At 37.5% G+C, this 21,778-nt stretch overlaps 1 protein-coding gene across 5 annotated transcripts in view; it reads right to left on the bottom strand.

The window, feature by feature from the left end:
* BABAM2 (BRISC and BRCA1 A complex member 2) overlaps positions 1 to 21,778 on the bottom strand; it is a 449,656-nt gene that overhangs the window by 266,911 nt on the left and 160,967 nt on the right. For all 5 annotated transcript variants that reach the window (XM_017545672.2, XM_017545670.2, XM_017545671.2 and 2 more), the window contains exon 6: positions 18,803 to 18,877. In XM_017545672.2, the coding sequence (XP_017401161.1) occupies positions 18,803 to 18,877 (75 nt within the window). The remainder of the gene's footprint in view (positions 1 to 18,802; positions 18,878 to 21,778) is intronic.

The following is a 21,778-nucleotide window of genomic DNA, read 5'->3' as shown; positions in this document are numbered from 1 at the left end:
GATGGAGTCTCACTCTGCCGCCCAGGCTGGAGTGCAGTGGCATGACCTCGGCTCACTGCAACCTCCGTCTTCCAGGTTCAAACAATTCTCCTGCCTTGGCCTCCTGAGTAGCTGAGACTACAGGCATGTGTCACCATGCTCAGCCAATTTTTATATTTTTTTCTTTTAGGAGAGACAGGGTTTCACCATGTTGGCCAGGCTGGTCTCAAGATCACTTCAGACCTCAAGTGATCCGTCTGCCTTGGCCTTCCTAAGTGTTGGGATTACAGGCACAAGCCACTGCACCCAGTCACAATTCAATAAATATTGTTGAATAAATTGATGGATCCTTTTCCAAGGATGGCTCTGAAGGAGATTTTCTTACATTATGATAGATTCCATGTCCTGGGTTTCTTAACAAAAGACAAAACCAAGCAGGGCTAAAGGAGAGAAAATATCATTCCTTAAAACTTTCTGTATTCCATATATTTCTTTTTAAAGTTATGTTTTTACTGCAAAATAAAATATAAATATGGAAAACTATACAAAGCTTATCTATAGCTTAGCAAATTACTCAAGGGCAAACAGCCTTTAAAGAACCATCAAGGTAGAGAAACAGAATTTTGTCAGCTATCCTAGAAGTCCCTCCAAGCTGTGTGTGTATGGATGGATACAGTTTCCTTTCACTCATCCCAGGCTACTCAGGCTTAGAATAATAGAGGCGATATTAAAGGAGAACCAGACCCAAGGAGTGGCTCCTGTCACAGCCAGGACCTCATGAGCACAGTTCTTCACGGCATTATAATATTCTGCTAGCCATAGTACCTGTGAGTGGAAGCCACAGCAGTCTGGCTGGATCATGAATAGAAACACTCTCAATGTAAACTTAGTATCTTTTTTTATTTTTAATACATGGCATAAAAGAAGCACCAATGGAATTTTTAAGTGAGAAAAGGTGATAGTGGTAACAGGTGCAGACCTCAAACCTATAAACAAGTCAGGATTCTTGCTTTGTAGATTTTAATTTGGGACAGATTTACATTACAGTGTTGACTAAAGTTAATCTGTCTTGATTTGTTATGATTGTCTAATAATGAAACTTCTGATGGTGTGCTAAATAAATGAAGTTGAACTTTTAGTTGTGTGCCCTCAAGTATATGGGTTTTTTTTTTTTTTTTTTTTTTGCAGACAGAGTCTTGCTCCATTGCCCAGGCTGGAGGGCAATGGCGCGATCTCGGCTCATTGCAACCTCTGCCACCCTGGTTCAAGTGATTCTCCCTGCCTCAGTCTCCCAAGTAGCTGGGATTACAGGCACCCACCACCACACCCAGCTAATTTTTGTATTTTTTACTAGAAACAAGGTTTTGCCATGTTGGCCAGGCTGGTCTTGAACTCCTGACCTCAGGTGATCCGCCCATCTCAGCCTCCCAAATTGTAGGATTACAGGTACAAGCCACCAGGCCTGGCCACGTATATGTTTCTTTACTATAATTATGGATTGCCTGGGTGCCCTAGCATAAAACTTCAGGCTCGTGCATGTCAATTCTCAAGTATATGATTCTATGACAGTTTTCTAAAATGAATCAAGCATCAACTGAACATTAGAGTATAGGAATCATTCAAAAGGCTGATTCTAAAAAATAAAAAAGATTAGCTTCATGTGGATTTCCAGCTCTTGGCAACACCATTTATGGTAACTAGAAAACACTGAATCATTCTAAAATTATTATGGGAATTTACTTAACTTCATTCAGGTTGGAAAACAGATCATACACGGCCTTAACAAGGCTTCTAAGTCTTGCCCTTTAATGACGTAATTGTTTAGGGGTGCTAATAAAGTTCCTGGACAGGCCAATATATTTCAAATGAAACAAGATTAGATGACTCCACCATTTTACAAGACAGCATGCAGATGCCGCAAGGTATGTAGTACCGAACTAGGTTCCATTTAGTGCCAAGTAACTTGCTAACATCACTTTTTTAGAAAGAAAAGAAGGTGAAATTTGTTTACAGGACTACTACGGGTCCCCAGCAAAAAGTTCCTGTAAAAAAAATAAGCATTTTCACAGTTCCACTGTATCAGAGGCTACAACGAATATGTGAAGAATTGAAATCCCGACCCTTCATGCAGTGAAAAGGGCCTGCTCTACAGGAAGCTTCCATGGCAGTCTCTTGGGGTAGGAAGAGCGTGGGCTTTGAGTGAGACAGACCTGAAATGAAATCCAGGCACTGCCATACACACTGAGGATAACCCTGGGTAACCCATTTAACTTCTCTGAGCTTAGGTTTCCTCATCTTAAAAAAATGAGGATAATAATGCCTTACTGTTGAGTAAAGATTTTTTTGATTATAAGTGACAGAAACCCAAATCATACTCACATTAAAAAAGTTAGTTATTGGAAAACTATGGGAGGGGCTCAAAGATTCCAAAGAAGAGCTGGTTATAGGAGCTGGAACCAAAATAGTTCCTCGAACCTCAAGGACAAAAACAAAAAACCTCACCACTGACAGTACTCTTTCTCTCTAAATCTTTATCACTCATCATTTTCCATGCTGGATTCCTTCATTCTCACTGTGCAGAGCTGCACTGTCCAATATTGCAGTCACTAGCCAAATGTGGCTAGTGAGTATCTAGAATGTGTCTAGTCTGAATGGAGAAATGGTAAAAGGTAAACACACTGAATTTTAAAGACTTGGCAGAAAATATGTATACATAACATGAGTCATTAACAATTTTTATTTTGATTACATGTTGAAATGATATTTTGAGTATAATGGGTTAAATAAAACATTATTAAAATGAATTTCACCTATTTTGTTTTAGTTGTTTTCATGTGCTACTAGAAAATGTTCAATTGCATATGCGGCTTGTATTATATTGCTACTGGACAGTGCTGTCTAGAGTCTTTTCCCACATGACGAGAAACACAGTTGCTTAAAGTTCTGGACTCAATTCGAGCTTACAAACATCTCAGCAAAGAAAAGGATTTTCCCTTCCTACTTCAGTTTGTAGATGTCCTAGGAAGGACTCTGACTAGGCAAGCTTAGCTCATATATCCAGTACTTAAACTAACCCCTGCCAGGCAGAAGGGGAACTGTACTAGACAGTCATAGCAGAATCACATGGATGAAGGAGGGAAAATTGTGGGATACTACCACAAGAAGAAGGGGAAGAGAGGTGCTAGGCAGACAAAAACAACAAACATTCACTGTGCCCCCTTACAGGTTGGCTATGAGGATAAAAGGTAAATATGTAGCTTTGCCCTCTATGACAATGGTAAGATTCTGACCAATGTCTGCCTCTTACGCGCTAGTGGTGACATTAAACCACATACCCCTTGAATATGTAGGTGGCTGTAAGTCAGAACACAGAATGGCAGACATTAGAAACCCTCAGGACAAACACTTCAGAGCTCCACACTGGAGTGTTCATCAAATGTACCTAAACCAATGACACTAAACCCCTAGATGTTGGCAGCTTTTAAGAAGGATTGATTTCAAAGAGCAATCGGTGAAGCTCTCAGTGTTACTCTACATTGATGTGAACTGATAATGCCTTTTTAGTACAAATATCACTGCTGATAATGCAGAAGTTTTATGAAGCAGATAACAATCCTAGAAATGTGTGGGTTTTTTTTTTTTTTTTTGTAGTTTCTATTTGTATTTTTATTTATTTTTGAGATGGAGTCTTGCTCTGTCCCAGGCTAGAGTGCAGTGGCGTGATCTCGGCTCAGAGTAATCTCCGCCTCCTGGGTTCAAGCGATTCTCGTGCCTCAGCCTCCCAAGTAGCTCGGAATACAGGCACCCAACAGCATGCCTGGCTAATTTTTGTATTTTTAGTAGAGACAGGGTTTTGCCATGTTGGCCAGACTGGTGTTGAACTCCTGACCTCTGGTGATCCACCTCGCCTTGGCCTCTCAAAGTGCTGGGATTACAGGTGTAAGCCACTACACCTGGCCAACTATCCTGGAAATGTTTATATGCTGTTTTGAATCTACTATGAAATACAACAGGCCAAAAAGTCTACAGCAGCAGTTCTCAAAGGGTTTGGTACTCCTTTTTACGAGTAATGAGAATCCCAAAGAGCTCCTATTTATGGGTGCTATCTCTGTTGACATTTAGCATATCTGAAATTAGAACTCAGGTTTAAAAAAAAAAGTTATTGAGGTTTTATCATGTTTTCTTCTAGAAGTTATATAGTTTTAGGTTTTACTTTTAGATTTATAATCCATTTTCAGTTAAACTTTACACATATACGTATATATATATATATATCAGCAAATATATATATATGCCTTTTCAAGACATGGATTGAAGTTCCTTTTCTCCTTTTTTACTATATATATATATATATATATATATATATATATATCCAATTGTTCTAGCATCATTTGTTGAAGATTATCTGTTCTCCTCTGAATTGCCTTTGCACCTTTGTCAAAAATTAATTGTCCATGTATGTGTGGATCTATTTCTGAATATTCTGTTCTGTTCCAATGATCTATACTGGTATATTTTTCTTTTTTAGACCATCATCACACTGCCTTGATTACTGTGGCTTTATAATAAGTCTTTGAAATCAGGGAACGTGATTCCTCCAATTTTGTTCTTCTTTTTCAAAATTGTTTAGGCTATTCTAAGTCCTTGGTATTTCAAAATAAATTTTAGAATCAGATTGTCAATTTTTACAATTTCTGCTGAGATTTCAACTTGCTAGAAATGTGCCAGATCTATATGCCAATTTAGGAAGAACTGATATCTTACAAGATTAAGTCTTCCAACAGATGAACATGACATATCTATTTGTTTAGATCTTCATTAGTTTCTCTCAACAATGTTTTATAGTTTTCAGCATAAAGGTCTTTCATATCTTTTGTTAGATTTATCTCTAAATATTTCATATTTTGATGTTATTATAAATGATATCTTTAAAATATCAAATTCTAATTACTTGTTAGCATTTAGAAATATAATTGATTTTTATATATTCATCTTGCATCCTGCAACATTACATTTACTTATTAGTTTTAGAAGCTTTTTTGTAATTTCCTTAGGCTCTTTGACATAGACAACAGTATTATCTGTGAAAAGATAATTTTACTTCTTCCTTTCTACTTTAAATGTCTTTTATTCCTTTTTCTTGCTTTATTGCACTGGCCAGGCCCCACAGTATTGAATAGAATTGGTGAGAGTAAACATCTTTGCCTTGTTCATCTTAGAGAGAAAGCATTTGGTCGTTTACCATCAAGTATGACACTAGCTATAGGATTTTCATAGACGTACTTTTATCAGGTTGAGGAGGTTCCTTTTCATTCCTGGGTTCCTGGGAATTTTTATCAGGAATAGATATTCGATTTTGTCAAATACTTTTTCTATGTCTATTGAGACAATCACGATTTTTCTTTCTTAGTTTGTTAATACGATTAGTTAGACTGTTGATTTTTGAACATTCAGCCTACCTTACGTGCCTGGGATAAACTCCACTTGTTCATAATGTATCATCTTTTTTATGTATTGAGTTCGTTAAAATTTTATTTCAAATTTTGCACCTGTGTTTATGAGACAGATTCATCTGGGGTATTCTTTTCTTGTAATATCTTTGCCTGAGTTTTGTTATCAAGTAGTGCTGTCCTCACAGAACAAGTTAGAAAGCATTCCCCCTTTTTCAATTTTCCAAAAGATTTTCTGTATTATTTCTTCCTTAAATGACTGGTGGGATTTATCAGAGAAGTCATCTGTGCCTAAAGTTTTCATTGTGGGAACATATTTAACTATAATAGACACAAGGCTATTCAGATTATCTACTTCTTCTTGAATAAACTTCCATGAAACCTGAAAAAATTTCTAAAATACAAGAACACACAAGCAAATATGGCCTGGGCTATCAGAGTGATGATATAACACACCATGTAGCCTCTGGAAAACTCCACTATTCACTCATGAGGTATGTAAATTCTTAATTTTATTTTGAAAATAGTTTTTACCTCATGGACGCTCTGAAAGAGTCCTGGAAATACCAGCAGTCCTTGGACCATACTTGTGAGGTGCTGGTCTATGGAAAAGAGGCAAAGAATGCCAATACTATCAATATTCCAGGATCTTCTGCTAAAGAGTATTTTCATGAAGTACTCACATGTTGAACAGACACTGAAGGCATTGCAGACTACTTCCTAGAGTTTACACAAAGTTTGACAAATCTAAACCATGTCTCATCCTGCTTCAAGAGAGCCAAACTGCTTATCAGCAATCTGGAACAAAGAGAAGCACCAATCTTATTTCTGGATTCATCACAACTCTATGATATGATCATAACATGAAAACAAATCTGCAACAAACAGATACAAGGAAGAAAATGGATCCTCAGAAAAATGAAAGAAAGAGGCTAGATTCCTTTGTGACATTATTTTGTCATTAAACTAGATCAAGGTAGGCGTGTACTGTTAAAATCTGTTTTAAAATATTTTATAAAATAAAAAAATCCCTCTCTTCCAGTTCTGTATTAAATGTCATTCAAGTCAAGGGCTGCAGGCTCCTTCTCCTATGCCAAATCCTGGGAATATATTTATAAATAAAAATTAAAAGGAGGGGCATGCTGAGTGACAATGAGTGTAAAACTAAGCTAGACAAAAAGAATAAAACCGAAAAACCTCAGAGACACCTCAGACTGCTGCATCTGAGGATAAGGGAGGCAACGGCAACCAGGAGCCACAGAAGGCATACAGCAAGCTAGAATAATGGTTCTCAAACTATCCACAGTGAAGAAGCAGTTGTTCTTTGTTTTTCTCTAATCCATCACCAACTGATCAATTTCTAAAATACATTAAAAGTGAATTACTAGAAAAAGAAATCTTTTAAAACACATACAAAATACAAACCCAACATTTCTAGCATTAGATTCAACAGATACATGATTATTCTGTCAACTACTTTCAATGTTTCTAAACCCTCTCAGTGCTGTGCTTGTTTCATCAAGAACCAAAACTGATGCACTTTGGGTAGTACTGGTTAGAAGGTTCTGGCACCTTTCCTCTCCCTCGTTCTCCCAGGTTGATCATTGAGTTAGGCAACCACGCACTCCAGCTGGTATATCAAATTAAATTATATAATATATATATTTATACACACTTCAGCAAATCTAAAACATGTGTCACCTGAAACCTTGATGTTTTCTATGGCCTTGAGCCCTGACTGTGATAACAGGTCTGGATCCAGGCTCCAGCTCCATTGCCTCCTTCCTCCTCTCCATCATTTTCTATTATGTTTCTGGCAGATTTCTCTTCCTAAATACAATTCCAATTATAGTACTACCCTACTCAAAAATAATGACTAAAATATGAGCCAAGTATTTAAGGCTATATCATTATGTTTTTAAAATGCCTTTCCTTTCTTATCTCCCACTACTTTGCATACAAGTTCTAAAATTTAGCCAAAATGGACTGTTGGACTGTTTTCCAACTGTGCTACTATTGCCACCTAAAATAATACTTATTCTTTATGTCTAGTTTCTCTTTAACAAAACCAAGTCTTTCAGGGCCCATTCCAAGTGTCACGTCCGTTATAAAGATTTTTCCCAGCCAGGTGTAATCCTTTCTCACCAACCTAGTAAACTTCGTACTTTTCTTAATAATTATTATTCTGACATGCATTATACTATTATCTGTGTGGTCACCTTACACAGCTAACCAGCTTTTACTTTTATTTGAGTTGTAGGTCTGCTGCCTGATGAAACTGGTGTAATGAGAACAGATGACAGAAATAAACTGGCACAACCTCTGTCAGGTGCCAAGTGGCACCTTTAAGATGTGGGTGAAAAAAACACAACCATAGAGAAAAGTAGTTCCAGATAAAAAATGGTCACCTATAGTGATCACATCCCATAATCCTGTTAACCTCACTGTGCTACCTGGTTCCAATCCACAATTCCCTTTCTGGATTATAGGTTCCAAGACTTCCCTCATAAATGGACTGAAAAAAATAGGGCAAATCTGAAAACCTGATATGAAGGGATTAAGTTTACACACTGGCTTAGAAAAACTAACTGCATAAAACTGGATTAGTAAGACAAGGAAGTATGGTCTTTTACAAACTCAATAAGTCCTAATTAATGTTGATGCTCAGAGTCTTAATAAACACTGACCTGATCAACCCTCCCTGGAGTTTTGTGCTTATTTTTGGGCACCACAGTTTAAGAGAGATGCTGGCAATCTGGAACACTCCCCAAAGAGAAGTATGAAGATGGAGAAGGATTTAAAAACCTGCGACATATATGGAAAGTGTAAAGGACTAAGAATGCCTAGCCTATAAGTTTTAAAATACAAGTGTTGCTGCTATAATATGATATATGCATTCCTTAAAAAAATTGCATTCTAGTAAATTACATGCTAAAAATAAGAGACTTATGAGGAAAATATAGACCACTTAAGGCCTCCACAACTTTGTAAGCACAGCACTGACAAAACTCAAAGTAATTTCAGTAAAATATTAATGTACTTAAGATGCTATATTCCCAATAATAAGTGATACAATAAATAATACAATATGCTTCCAAAGCTTGCTCTGTTCATCTATATCAGCATACTTTGCATTTAGCTGCTGTTACTTAGTGGTCAAAATAATTAATGTGCTAGAGAAAAATCAACTATAAGCCATGACTGCTTTTGCATTATACTGACAGGCTTCTACTATTTACCAATTATGAACGAACTAATTTATGTTACAGAATAGACTGTACTTAAATGACAATCACTATAAATGGGGACATGGTAGGAAGGCAGGGCAATCATTTGAGACATACCTACATTCTAAAATTGAAATTTTGAAAAATAGAAGCACACCATAAAAAAATTAAACTGTAAAATAATACAAGAAAGCCAAAAGAGGAAAGCTCTCTTTTTAAAAAAAAATAAATTTTATTGTGTATATTTAAGGCATATAATCTGATGTTATGGGACACATACAGACAATAAAAAGGTTACTATAGTGAAGGAAATTAATATATCCATCATCTTACATAGTTACCCATTTTTTGTTGTTTTTATGGCCAGAGCAGGTGAAACCTACTCATTTAGCATGAATTCCATACACTGTACAATTTTGGAACCTGTAGTCCTGTTGCACAGTAGAGTGCTAGGCTTGTTCATCCCACACAGGTGGTCTTCGCACCCTCTGATGTACACAGATGTATCCTACTTCACCCCATTCCCCACTTACCACCACCCCCAACCCATGGTAACCTCTGTATTGTTCTCTGCATATATCTGAATTTTTTTTTTAGATTCTACATACAAGTGAGATAATGCAATATTTTTCATTATCTTACTTATTTCACTTTGCATCCTATCCTCTAGGCTCACCATGTTGAGATCTTGGCAAATGGCAAGATCTCATTCTTTTTTTAGGACTGAATAATATTTCAAAATGTATATGTACCACAGTTTCCTTATCCATTCAACTACTGATGAACACTTAGATTGTTTCCATATGTTGGCTATTGTGACTAACTCTGCAATGAACATGAGTGTGCAGAGATCTTTATAAGGTGGTAATTTCATTTCCTTTGGTTATGCACCCAGGAGAGGCATTACTGGTAGTTCTATTTTTAATTTCTTTAGAAGCCTCCATTGTGTTTTCCATAATGGCTTACCTCAATCTACATTCCAAGAAACTACCTGTGACTTCTTTATTTTTAGTAAAAAAAAATATATACCATTGTCAGAATTACCATAAATCATATTTGGAAACTTGGGGCAAGTAAAAATTTAAGTTTTGAATTCTATATAAGGGAAATCAGAAGAGAGGAAAATTAAGTAGTAAATATAACTATCATAATCTCAATGAAATTCTTTCTTCTTCTTTTTAACTTTTATTTTAGGTTCACGGGTATATGTGCGGATTTGTTACGTAGGTGTATTGCATGTCATTGGGTTTAGTATACAGATTATTTTGTTACCCAGGAAATAAGCATAGTACTTGGCAGGCAGTTTTTTGATCCTCATCCTCCTCCCACCCTCCACCCTAGGGTAGGCTTTGGTGGCTATTGTTCCCTTTTCTGTATCCACATATACTCAAAGTTCAGCTCCCACTTACGAGTAAGAACATGCAGTATTTCGCATTCTGTTCCTGTGTTAGTTTGCTTAGGATAATGACTTCCAGCTCCATCACTGTTGTTGCAAAGGACATGATCTCACTGTTTTTTATGGCTGCACAGTATTCCCTTGTGTATATGTACCACATTTTTTTCATCCAGTCTACCACTGGTGGGCATTTAGGTTGATTCCATGGTTTTGCTATTATGAATAGTGCTTACTCCCGCAATACACTCAATACTTTGAAATAAAAATTAAATGCTTTAACGAAATCAAAACTATTTCCATTCTGCACCCGCACCAAGCTCAGACGTGTTTTAAGTAACTACTTCATATTTATTATCTCATTAATATTCCCAACAATCCTGTGTGGTGTGCATAGCTATCTTAGTTCCAGTTGCCGTAACAAAATACTATAAACTGTGTAGCTAACAAAATACTATAAATTGTGTACAAAACAGGAACTTGTTTCTTACAGTACTGGAAGCTGAGAAGATGCTGCCTCCTCACTGTATCCTCAGGCCTGTTAGCCCTCTAGGGTTTCTTTCATAAGCGTGTTAATCAATTCACCAAGGCTCCACCCTCATGACTTAATCACCTCGAAAGGCCCTAACTCCTGACACCATCACCTTGGGGGTTAGGATTTCAACATATACATTTGGGGGAAGGTGGGCACAAAATTTCAGACTATGTTACTAACAGATTATTAAAATGAGAGAGAAAATGGAATAAATAAAAGAAGGATGGTTAAAAAAAAAAGTAGGGAGGAAGAGGAAGGGAGACTTCAACAGAGTTGAAGGTACTAATCAAATATAAACAGAGACCACGGCATAAAAACCACTGAGCCAAATCCCTTTACTTATCTATTTATGATGCACCAGGTGCCTTTGTGAAGAAACACTCCCCTCCATAATCAAGAAAAGGGATCAGCAAACTAATTACTACCCACAGGCCAAATTCAGCCCAATGCCTGTTTTCAAAAATCAAGGTTGTTTTGTTTACGTTTTTAGAAATTCATATTTTTTAATTGACAAATAACTGTACATATTCATGAAAAACATAGCGATGTTTCTATACACATAATGTATAGTGATTGGATCAGGGTAATTAGCATATCCATCATCTCAAACATGAAAATAAAGTTTTATTGGAACTCAGCCACACTCATTCATTTACATATTGTCTGTAGCTGCTTTCATGCTATGAAAGCAGAGTTGAGTAGTTGTGACAGAGACCATATGGCACCCAAGTCTAAAATTTTACTATCTTGCCCTTTAGAGAAAGCCTGCTGGACCCTGAATTAGAGTATATTTTTCCTAAGTCCTGCCTGCTCTCTAGAGAAGGGAGGTGGAACAAGGACGATGAACTGAGAGCAGCCATGGGTCCGCTGCTTAATAAAAAAAGAGACAGTAATTCCCTGCAGAGTAAGTGTTCAGACCATCTCACTGCTTTCTTTGTGATTAAGTCTCAAATGCAAATTTTGGTTCAAATTTAGCAAGGATAAATTAGTCTTATTACAGGAATAAACAGCACCCTACTTTAACAGCACTGTCTTCCCAGTACTCGTTTCTACTTTTAGAAAAGTATGCCCACTCCTATTTGATTAGACAGCAATTATTTCCTTTAAGATAAGAGGAATGAGGGTTCTGTGTGAATTCTTTATGGTCCTTCAAGCACCAGATGACTATTTTGCTTTAAAGCCAGATTTCAGAAGAGTGTGTTAAAGCAGACTTTCTCTCTCAAAGCTGATTATTAAGTGTGACTTTACTGAATCCAAAAGATTCCCTAAACTCAAAAGTCTCAAATTCAGAGGAGTTATTTAATCTGCGGTTTACAGAAAAACTTGTGAGGTCAGCCTTTGAATTTATACTCATCAGAATCAGAAAGCTTTTCAGTGTTTCTATCTTACATGTGCTAAAAAAGAATTACAATCAATACATACCACTCTAACAAGCTAGCTGGGTTTTAAATAAAGAGAATATTTGGGGGAAATTACCAGTTTCCCTTCTAGAAAATATGTAAAGCTAAATGGGCTTCAAGCATTTCCAAATAGTAAAAGACAATGCAAGAATTCATCCACAAAATTAATCAGTCTAATGTTCTTCTGGGTGCAGAGAATGCAAAATCCTCCCCTGTTCCCAAGGGAAGATGAGAAGAATGAAAAATTTCAAAACTCTGTCAACTTATTCAATCTTTAATGGCAAGTCACAAAATGTGACTGTCATACACACACTTTGTTTTTTAACGCTCATGCAATTACCTATTTCTCCTATGTGGAAGAATAACAGCACCACCTGAAATGGATTTTTCCAGGCAAAATTTCATTTAACTTTATCAGGAGAGTACATCAATACAATTATCACATTTAAGCATATCACAAATTAAAACAACAACTTTTTCTTTATTGAGATGGAGTCTCGTCTGTCACCCAGGCTAGAGTGCAGTGGCATAATCTCGACTCACTGCAACCTCTGCCTTCTAGGTTTGAGCAATTCTTCTGCCTCAGCCTCCTGAGTAGCTGGGACTACAGGCATGTGACACCATGTCTGGCTCATTTTTGTATGTTTAGTAGAGACGGGGTCTTACTATATTGGCCATGCTGGTCTCGAACTCCTGACCTCGTGACCCGCCCACCTTGGCCTCCCAAAGTGCTGGGATTACAGGCGGGAGCCACCACATCCCACCCTTAAAACAACTTAAGAAACCTTCTCTATGATTACGGCCAGGTGCAGAAAAAAAAACCTTGACTTATATGACTCTGAGCTCCTGCTGTCCTTCTACATATATAACAATTCTCTTCCACTGGATCCTCCAAATTCACGCTTCTCCACAGTTGTGTGCAAAACCTCCTCCTTCAAAAGGTTCACTTTGGTTTCATTACCCTGCTTCTTTTCCACCTTGACCTCTTAGCACCTCTCTCATTCCAGCTGCCAATAATCAAAATGAGATATAATGTCGACACCTCCAAATAAACACAGTCTTAGGCAAGTAACCTGAATTTCTTTGGACTTCTCCTGATTTTTATATCAATTAAGTGAATTCTCCATAAAAAGATGAAAGAGTAGGAATTTCAAAGCCAGAAAGAAGAGCGTGAGCAAAGTGACAGCACCAGGAATTCTCAAGCACTGGTGGGACACTGCGGATGGCTGCCTTTCTGAGACTAAAGGCACATGTTAGGAAGCTGCATAAAACAACACTGCATGGGAGAGTAGGCTCTAGAAGCAGCAGCCAACAAGAAAGTATTACTCATTTTGAGATACGTTAAAGGAGACTAACAGTAACACTGCAGGAAGATTGGGCACTGAAGAGAATGGGGCCAAGGAAATAAAATAGGAGGCTCTTACCATGATAACCCAGTTATAAGGGGATTAAGACTATCTGCTAAATAAAGTCTAAAATCAATCTCCCAGCATTCAATCTTTCCAACTTTTTTTTCTGGTTTTATCTCTCAGTAGTCTCTTGTAGGAAATTTCTCTTGCAACCTAGATTACTATCTACTCCCCAAACCAAGTATGTCCACACAGTCCCACCACTGACTGCATGATCATCCAGCCCTGATCTGTTCCTCCTCCCCGTCCAAAAGCTATGCCACTTAGAAGTTTAGCTAATGCCCAAACTTGGTCATAAAAACTTACTCTTTTTAAAAGCCTACTGGGCAGGTAGTGTGCAAGCTAACACTTAACAATGTTTCAGTAAATCATCTTATTACCTTATAATGATATTATAAGGTCTTTGAGGACAATGATGATACTTGAATTTCTTTTTTGTTGTTTCATTTTATGGCAAAATCAGTACTTAGGTGTTCTGCACAGTACTGTACTCAAAAACCAAGCCAAACTCATTCTGGGCACTCTGTTGCAGTTCTGACAAACAGTTCAGGACACTGAGTGGAATTCCAGTTCAAGGTTCTCCTTCTCTTATCCACTGGGTCATGGTAAGATCTCCCTGAATACCACACTATATAGTATAAATCAAGGAAAGAGAATAAGAGTCTTCTGCCACCTACCTGGTTACAAGACCGTCAGGTTTTAGAGCAAACAACATCTATCATTGCTATCACTTAAAAGACAGTTTTTCATATTAACAACAACAACAAACCCTGAGATTCTGGGCTCCTTCTATTAACATCTGGATATCTGGCAACACCAGCCCCAAATTATCAAATGGAAAATAACTCTGTAGCTGTATAGTAGCTGCTGCCTTTAGATGAAGCACATATATGCTAGCTCATTACAGTCCCTACCATTTCCTATGGTATCAAGTCAGATTCACTCCTTTTCAGTACTTGCCTGGCTCTGTGAATATCTGCATTTGCTACAAGGTTTGATTAGAAAGCAAACTATAAGTAGGTAACCTGCTGTCCAATGTCAGGCTGAAGAGACTGCTCTGACATCAGATAACCTCAGCACACAAGGATACTCAGATACTCTCTTCCATATTAGTGATCTGCTTAGACCACTGTATAGTTACCTAGTCACAACTCTCTGCCAATCCTAGACTCCTGAACACGTCTTAATACTCTGAACCGAATTCCTACTTTTTGCCTCTGCTTGGCAGAGTGACCTGAGGTCTGCACTGATTGTGCCCTGACTGATCAGTACAACCACAGTGACTTCAGAAGAAGGATGAGTGCTTCAGCTCTTGATACAAATAACCTATTTTAGCTTTTTCACACCCAATTCATTTCCATGTAGTGTCATGATTCAGATTCCACAGTGGAACTAAATTTCTACAAGCTATCCATCAGGATGAATGGGCTCAGTGTTTGATGTTAAATAATGATAATAAAAGTCCAAGTACTTCAGTCATAGTAAATGGTTATAGCCCTACTTCTAGCCTGGGCTAGGGCTCAGTGATTTCTAGTTTAGAGATATTCCAACAACAATTTAGCCTACATAAATAATATGGTCGTTTCTTACATAACAAAAAAGAGTTAATGTTGATTTTCTTTGCAGGGTTATATTTGCCATATCCACTATCAGTAGGAAATCAGTGCTATTTAACCCTCCAGTTCAGTGGGATCCAACAATTTGCCTCCATATTTTTGTATGATGCTACTGAAGGGGTTCCTAGCTCTAGGATTTTTAACTTCACTATATTCTATATAAAACTGGCTTATTATTCTAAGTGACCAATTCAAACACACATCACATTTAAAAGTAAGCCTCTCCTCTCCCCCAAAATACTATATTCTCAGTTTCTGAGCTTCTTGTTCAGAGAATAAAAATTTTAGTAGACAATTCAAACCATTTCTTTAACTACTTCGTTATGAAGTATGGTTTTACAGAAAACAGAAGCAAAAACAAAAACATAGCCTTCTTAACATCACATTGTTAAGTTCACTAATTCTCAGGACAGAAATAAACACGGGAATACACATGCAGCTCAGTGTATGTTAATTTTCACCACACTCTAAGAAAATTAAGAGCAGCAGCATCTAATGACTAGCTGTTCATTAAGAGAAAGTATACAATTATAAAACCATCCTTCTTCGGTTCGGTAACTGTCGTGAATACTTGCACTTTGATAATTTCTGTAATCTCCTCTTTATGATGGGGATGATTTCTCCCCACAAATACACCAGTTGAGAAGTTCAGGAGTACACAACTGAACACAGTGGAACAGACATAAGAAAGTTGGTCTATGCCTTATCTGTAAAGTACTAAGTATAGACTGTTTCCTGTCATACAGACTTCAGAAGAAGATCTTATTAAATTTCTCATCTGGTCTACATGAGCTCATGCTGGATTCCTACCACCTCCAAAATAAGAACAGTAACAAATACAGAAATATTTTTTGTTTTTATGTTAGTGATTCATCTGACCCTTTGATTTACCTCAACCAAAAGTAAAATTCAGACACTAAAATCAGGCTTCATCTTCAGAATAAATTCACTCTATCCCCTGTAAGAACCATACGAATTTACAGTACAATATTAAGGGAAATCATATAACTGAATATTGAATGGCTTTTTCATTTGAACGTAAAATAATTATATTAGTGGGTAAAATAGGCACACTTGGTAATATGAACTTATGAGTAGATGATGACTTCATCGTAGTGTAATGAAATTTCACTGTAGCAAATCAATAGGGTATGCAGTCAAACTCCATGCTATCTCAATATTTTAAAGTTCTACTTTCCCTTTTATTTGCTTGAAATGATAAGGTAAAACTACTGATGCTGGTGAATAGTATCCTAACTCTAGGAATTCAGGAGGTTTATTTTTGTAGTTAGACTCTCAGTTACAGGCCTAGCGATTAGATGAGGAGCATCCAAACGCACATAATATGTAAAGCAGCACCTAAGGCAAGCTTCCTTTGAAAAGCAAAGCCAAAGGTTACAACAACTTTAGGAATGTACATCTTAAAACCCTCAGCAAGTATTCTGGATTGTTTCTGGTGTGCTGGTAGGTTTCTGTTTTTGTTTTTTTGGCTGTTGCTTTGTGTTACACAAGAGTTTCTCCTTTTTGGTCCTTGTTGTTTTACTCTTTTTGCATGAACTCAAAAGATCCAGAAAGACATTAGTGTTGCCATGTAGATATTTTATCTATAGAAGAGACATCATTTCACAGTAATGTGGGGGTTAAAAAACTTTACAGTTTTGGCAAATAGATTCCACCCTTCTCTTAACTTACTGTCAAGGAAAATAAGAACAGCATATAAAGTTAGAATTCTTAAAATAAAAAATATGGTAATTTGATACTGAGGAGATAAATATGAGATTATGAGCCAACAAATTTTTTTTTCCTTTGACCTTCAAGAATACGAGCAGAGGCAACATCAATTGCAAATAAACAGGAAGACCGCTGAAACTGATAAGGCACAACAAATTAAAACAAAAACACTAACTGTAAATTGTGGATTAAGGTGATTATATAAATCATGTACTTTCATTTGCTTTTGAACTTGGCTCTAAATGAGCTGAAAGAGAGTTTTAACTGGAATACGTGGAGGAGGTCCTGAGTATGTGCTACAAGGGTTTCTTAGAAGACTGCTTACTAGTCTAATAGAGCACAGTAATTGCCAAAATCAAATTAATTATGCTTGGTAATCACAGATCTAATATATATATTTTCCACAACAGGACTGTAGAGAAACTGACAGAAATTGATGACTTCCATTCTTACTTGGACTTTATAACCCTTGGGTAAAGAATGTAGAACTAGTAAACTGGAAACTAAGTTTTTAATGAAGTATAAAAATCCTGTGTTTTACTTAGAGAAAAAGAAAATAATTTTCTTCTTTAGATGGACTGTATAGGCCAGGAACAGTGGCTCACACCTGTAATCCCAACATTTGGGGAAGTCGAGGTGGGAAGACTACTGAGACCCTTTCTCTACAAAAAATTAAAAATTAGCTAGGCACAGTTGTGCATGCCTGTGGTCCCAGCTACTCAGAAGGCTGAGGTGGGCGAATCACTGTAGCTTGGGAGTTTGAGGCTGGGGTGAGCTATGGTCACACCACTGCACTCCAGCTTGGGTGACAGAACAAGGCCATGTCTCCAAAACAAAAAAAAGATGAAATTTATTAAAAAAAAATTCTCCAATCTTCTCTATGGTCTATAGTTTATATTCTACTAAATCATACCTACAACTATTATCAAAATTAATATCTAATATTATTTACTAATTAGTACAATATGCAGGCGAACTTGTACAAAGATCCTGTCTTTTCTCTACGCAGTTATAAATACCATTAACTCTCTGAACAACATCAAATTAGGAAGGTAGAAATTTTTCTTACACGAGATTGCAATTAAACAACTATAGGTTCAAATACAGGGCAGAGGAAGGCAGCCAAATCTTAAATCACAACCAAATCCTCATCTACGATGAACCTAGGCCTTTGTCTTAAAGCTTCCTTTTCAGAACTTGCTCCCTAGTCCATTTATACTTTCTCTCACACCAACCACAGCCGAGTGACTTGGATGCTACTTCTCTGGCAAAGCATTTTCAGGCCTCTCCCCAAAACAGCTGTTCCCCAGGCCACATTTTGCCTGCATCATATTTTAAGGAATGTCATATACGCTGTTCTAAATGGATTCCGGGTCTCTTCTGGACAGCCTAACTCTGAAGGTGCCTGAGAGCAACTGTTAACATAAAGAAAATGAAACACCCTTTAGTGCAGCGTGGTTAATATGCAGTGCTACCTACCGAATATTATCACCTCAGCCTCCCGAATAGCTGACATTACAGGCACGTGCCACCATGCCTGGCTAATTTTTGTATACTTTTGTGGGGATGGGTTTTCACCATGTTGGCCAGGCTGGTCTCAAACTCCTAACCTCAGGTGATCCGCCCACCTCAGTCTCCCAAAGAGCTGGGATTACAGTGTGAGCCACCATGCCCAGCCAAGGGCCAGAACCTTGAAGCCACTTGCTAGGGTGTTTGTAGAATGGAGTGGTGACTAATATGCAGCCCTAATATTTCATATTAGACAATTTATATGAGAGTCTTTCATCCCAATAACATTATTAAATAAAAGTGATTTTTTCCCAGAGTTTAATTCACTTATAATAGAAATTTTATATGGAAAACTCACTTCTAAATAACTTTTAAAGTTACTATTTTAGCTTTTAGAAAACAAAATAGCTCAGTGGAACTTCATATAAGAAATATTTTTAGTAGAATTCATCATGTGAACAAAATGCTGACAAACCAGTCACACAAATATTGAGTTAAATAATTACTTAAAAAGCTTACTTATAGTCTCATACTGATAATCATATATTTTTACCTTAAGGAGATATGTGGGGATATTGCTGAAATCCACTGGCAACTTCAAAAGAAAACGAGCTGAAAATTCACCAGTCTGTAAAAAGAAAGTTATAATAATAAGATTAAAATCAAAAATAGATGATGAAGTGACAATTATAGCCAAGGCCACAAGTTCAACCTGTTCAAAATGCAGGCATCTTTAATTTGGTTTTCCTAACATTAGGCAAGAAAAGAAGGCTGGAAAAGTAGGGGAGGATCAAAAAGAGTTCTTAAATTATTAGTTACTAAAAAGCACAATTAGAATTTTTTAAATCTAGATTTTAAGTGTACAATAAAATTATAATGTAGCAGTACTGCCTTTTTGTTTCTTAAAAGTATGAAAAGAATATATGAATGTATGATTATTTTTTTAATCCAAAACTATAAAGACAGGCCTACCCATTTGATACATTTGTTTTTATTAAAGCATTCAGACCACTTCACTAATATTTATAAACAACAAGGCTGATGGCATACACCACCATCCTCTCTGTAGTACATCTGGAACTATATGCAAAGGTCAGACTTCTACCTACCAGTGGGTATCCAAAATAAGTTTCCCATCTCTGGAAAGTCCACTATATGATTATCATTAACTGATGTTTTTTCATAATTCCCTCCAGGAACTAATCTCTATAGGAAAGAGGTACAGAGGTTTGCCAATTTAAAACATTTAACTAAGCTATAAATAATAGCTTCTGTTTGCTAAAACAGAAAACTCATTCAAAAGAAAAACATTTGCCTCTCAATTTTTATGACAGAAAAAGCTAAGGAATCACATTTTTTTTTATTTTGCATTGGCTAGAGGAGGAGTTTTCCAGGTAGGTCATGCCAAAATCTTGGCATGCTAGAGAACCTCTGCAAAGGCAAGAAAGATGTGTCCTGGGCTGGCTGAATTCTCAGTCTTCCATCTTGTCTCACTGCAAGTGTGCAGCTCAGCCTGGTATTCTACTTAGATATACTTGAAAAAAGAACACCAAAAATGATCCAGAACTACTCAGAGTGGATGTCTATCCTTTTCATTTTGTAACTACCAAAGGGTTCCCTCTCTTTAAAAACTGAGCAGCACAAACTCCCTCAAACACATCTTAAAACATAGCAAGCATTTACAAATATTTTTATGAGTGGGTGGATGAATGCACATAGGCACACATGCATAGCACTTTGGACAATTTCACAATAGTTGCCACTCCAGTCTACAAGACCCTAGCAAGTGGTTTCAAGGTTCTGAGCCTTGGTCAGATACAGTGGCTCATGCCTGTAATCCCAGCACTTTGGGAGGTCGAGGCAGGTAGATCACCTGAAGTCAGGAGTTCAAGACCAGCATGGCCAACGTGGTGAAACCCCATCTCCACTAAAAAATACAAAAATTAGCTGGGTGTGGGGGCACATGCTTGTAATCCCAGCTACTCAGGAGGCTGAGGCAGGAGAACTGCTTGAACCCAGGAGGCAGAGTTTGCAGTGAGCCGATATTGCACCACTGCACTCCAGGCCAGGCAACAAGAGCGAATCTCCGTCCCCCCCAAAAAAAGGTCTGGCCCTAATTTTAAAACTCTGATCTAAAGCCTTGAAAATGCAGACAGAAATATAAACCTTGAGCTCTGAAGATAACAATGATAACTAATATCTGCCTAATTGTTTGTTTTATGGCTTACAACATCTTTTAACTTACATCAACCTCTGGCTAAGGACAGAGCATTTCTTCATTACCATAACTCTAACCCTGTGACAGAAAAGGCAGAAATGAGAATTAAATGGACAGATTCAAAGGTAAGGCAATCCAGTGTGTGAGTGACAGAGGCCACTATGCCACCAGAAATGCCAATGGTGAGAAACAGGATGGATGCTCAGAGCTGAGTAGCTATTCTCAGAATTGAATGCCATTATGTGCAGGCTACTCACAACTCAACACTTGGGAGAATTCTTAAGAGCCATGAAGGATCTACAGATAGTTCATCATGGTGGGTGGGAGAAGGTTTATGAGACCCTATTATAATTCTTGCCTTCTGTTGTATAGTCCAAGATTATCAAAAAGGTGTGGCTTTGGTATTATGTTACGCTCCTATAGGTCTCTAAAACTAACATACTCTGCTAAGTGTGGTTCTTTGGATCAAGACACAGCTGGACCTAAAAGGGTCTGTTTTTAAGTACAAGGGGTCATACTTTGAAAGGGGCAAGTGCAGAGGCAACAATAATACCACACAGTTAAATGAGGGCTGGTAAGAGGGACACCCAGCCAAGTGAGAGTTTGGGGCTATAAAAGTAAAGACAGAAAAGTCTTCCCTTAGTGCTGTGTACAGTGCTACAGAAGGACCACTCATCAAAGAATACATGCTCCTGGCTGGGCACAGTGGTCATCCCTGTAATCCCAGCACTTTGCGAGGCTGAGGCGGGTGAACCACGAGGTCAGGAGTTAGAGACCAGCCTGGCCAACATGGTGAAATCATATCTCTAATAAAAATACAACAATTAGCCGGGCGTGGTGCACGTAGGCACACATGCATAGCACTTTAGATAATTTTGCAACAGCATGTCTTTATTCCCAGCTACTCGGGAGGCTGAGGCAGAAGAATCGCGTGAACCAGGGAAGCGGAAGTCACATTAAGCCGAGATCGCACCACTGCACTCCAGCCTAGGTGACATAGCGTGACTCTGTCTCAAAAAAAAAATGTTCCCAACAACTGTCCACATTCTCTTTCTCCTATAAAATTAATTTTCCCTTGTTTACTCAATCACTCCCATCAGCACGTAAACATCATTTTTTAAATGTCTCCATTCACTTTATAACCTTCTGCAGCTCCCATTTCATTTCTCTGTTTTACTTTAAAAAATAATTCCAGAGAGAGATCCAAGATGGCTGATCACTAGCAGCTCGGGATTGCAGCAGAGAAGGAGAGGACGCCACACTTTCAGATCAATTTTTGTTGCTCACGCACCAGGAGATTCCCAGCGGAGG

Source organism: Cebus imitator, unplaced genomic scaffold, assembly GCF_001604975.1.
Source record: "Cebus imitator isolate Cc_AM_T3 unplaced genomic scaffold, Cebus_imitator-1.0 Scaffold180, whole genome shotgun sequence".
Lineage (NCBI taxonomy): Eukaryota > Metazoa > Chordata > Mammalia > Primates > Cebidae > Cebus > Cebus imitator.
The sequence above is the reverse complement of the archived record's forward strand: the minus strand, read 5'-3'. Positions and strand labels throughout refer to the sequence as shown.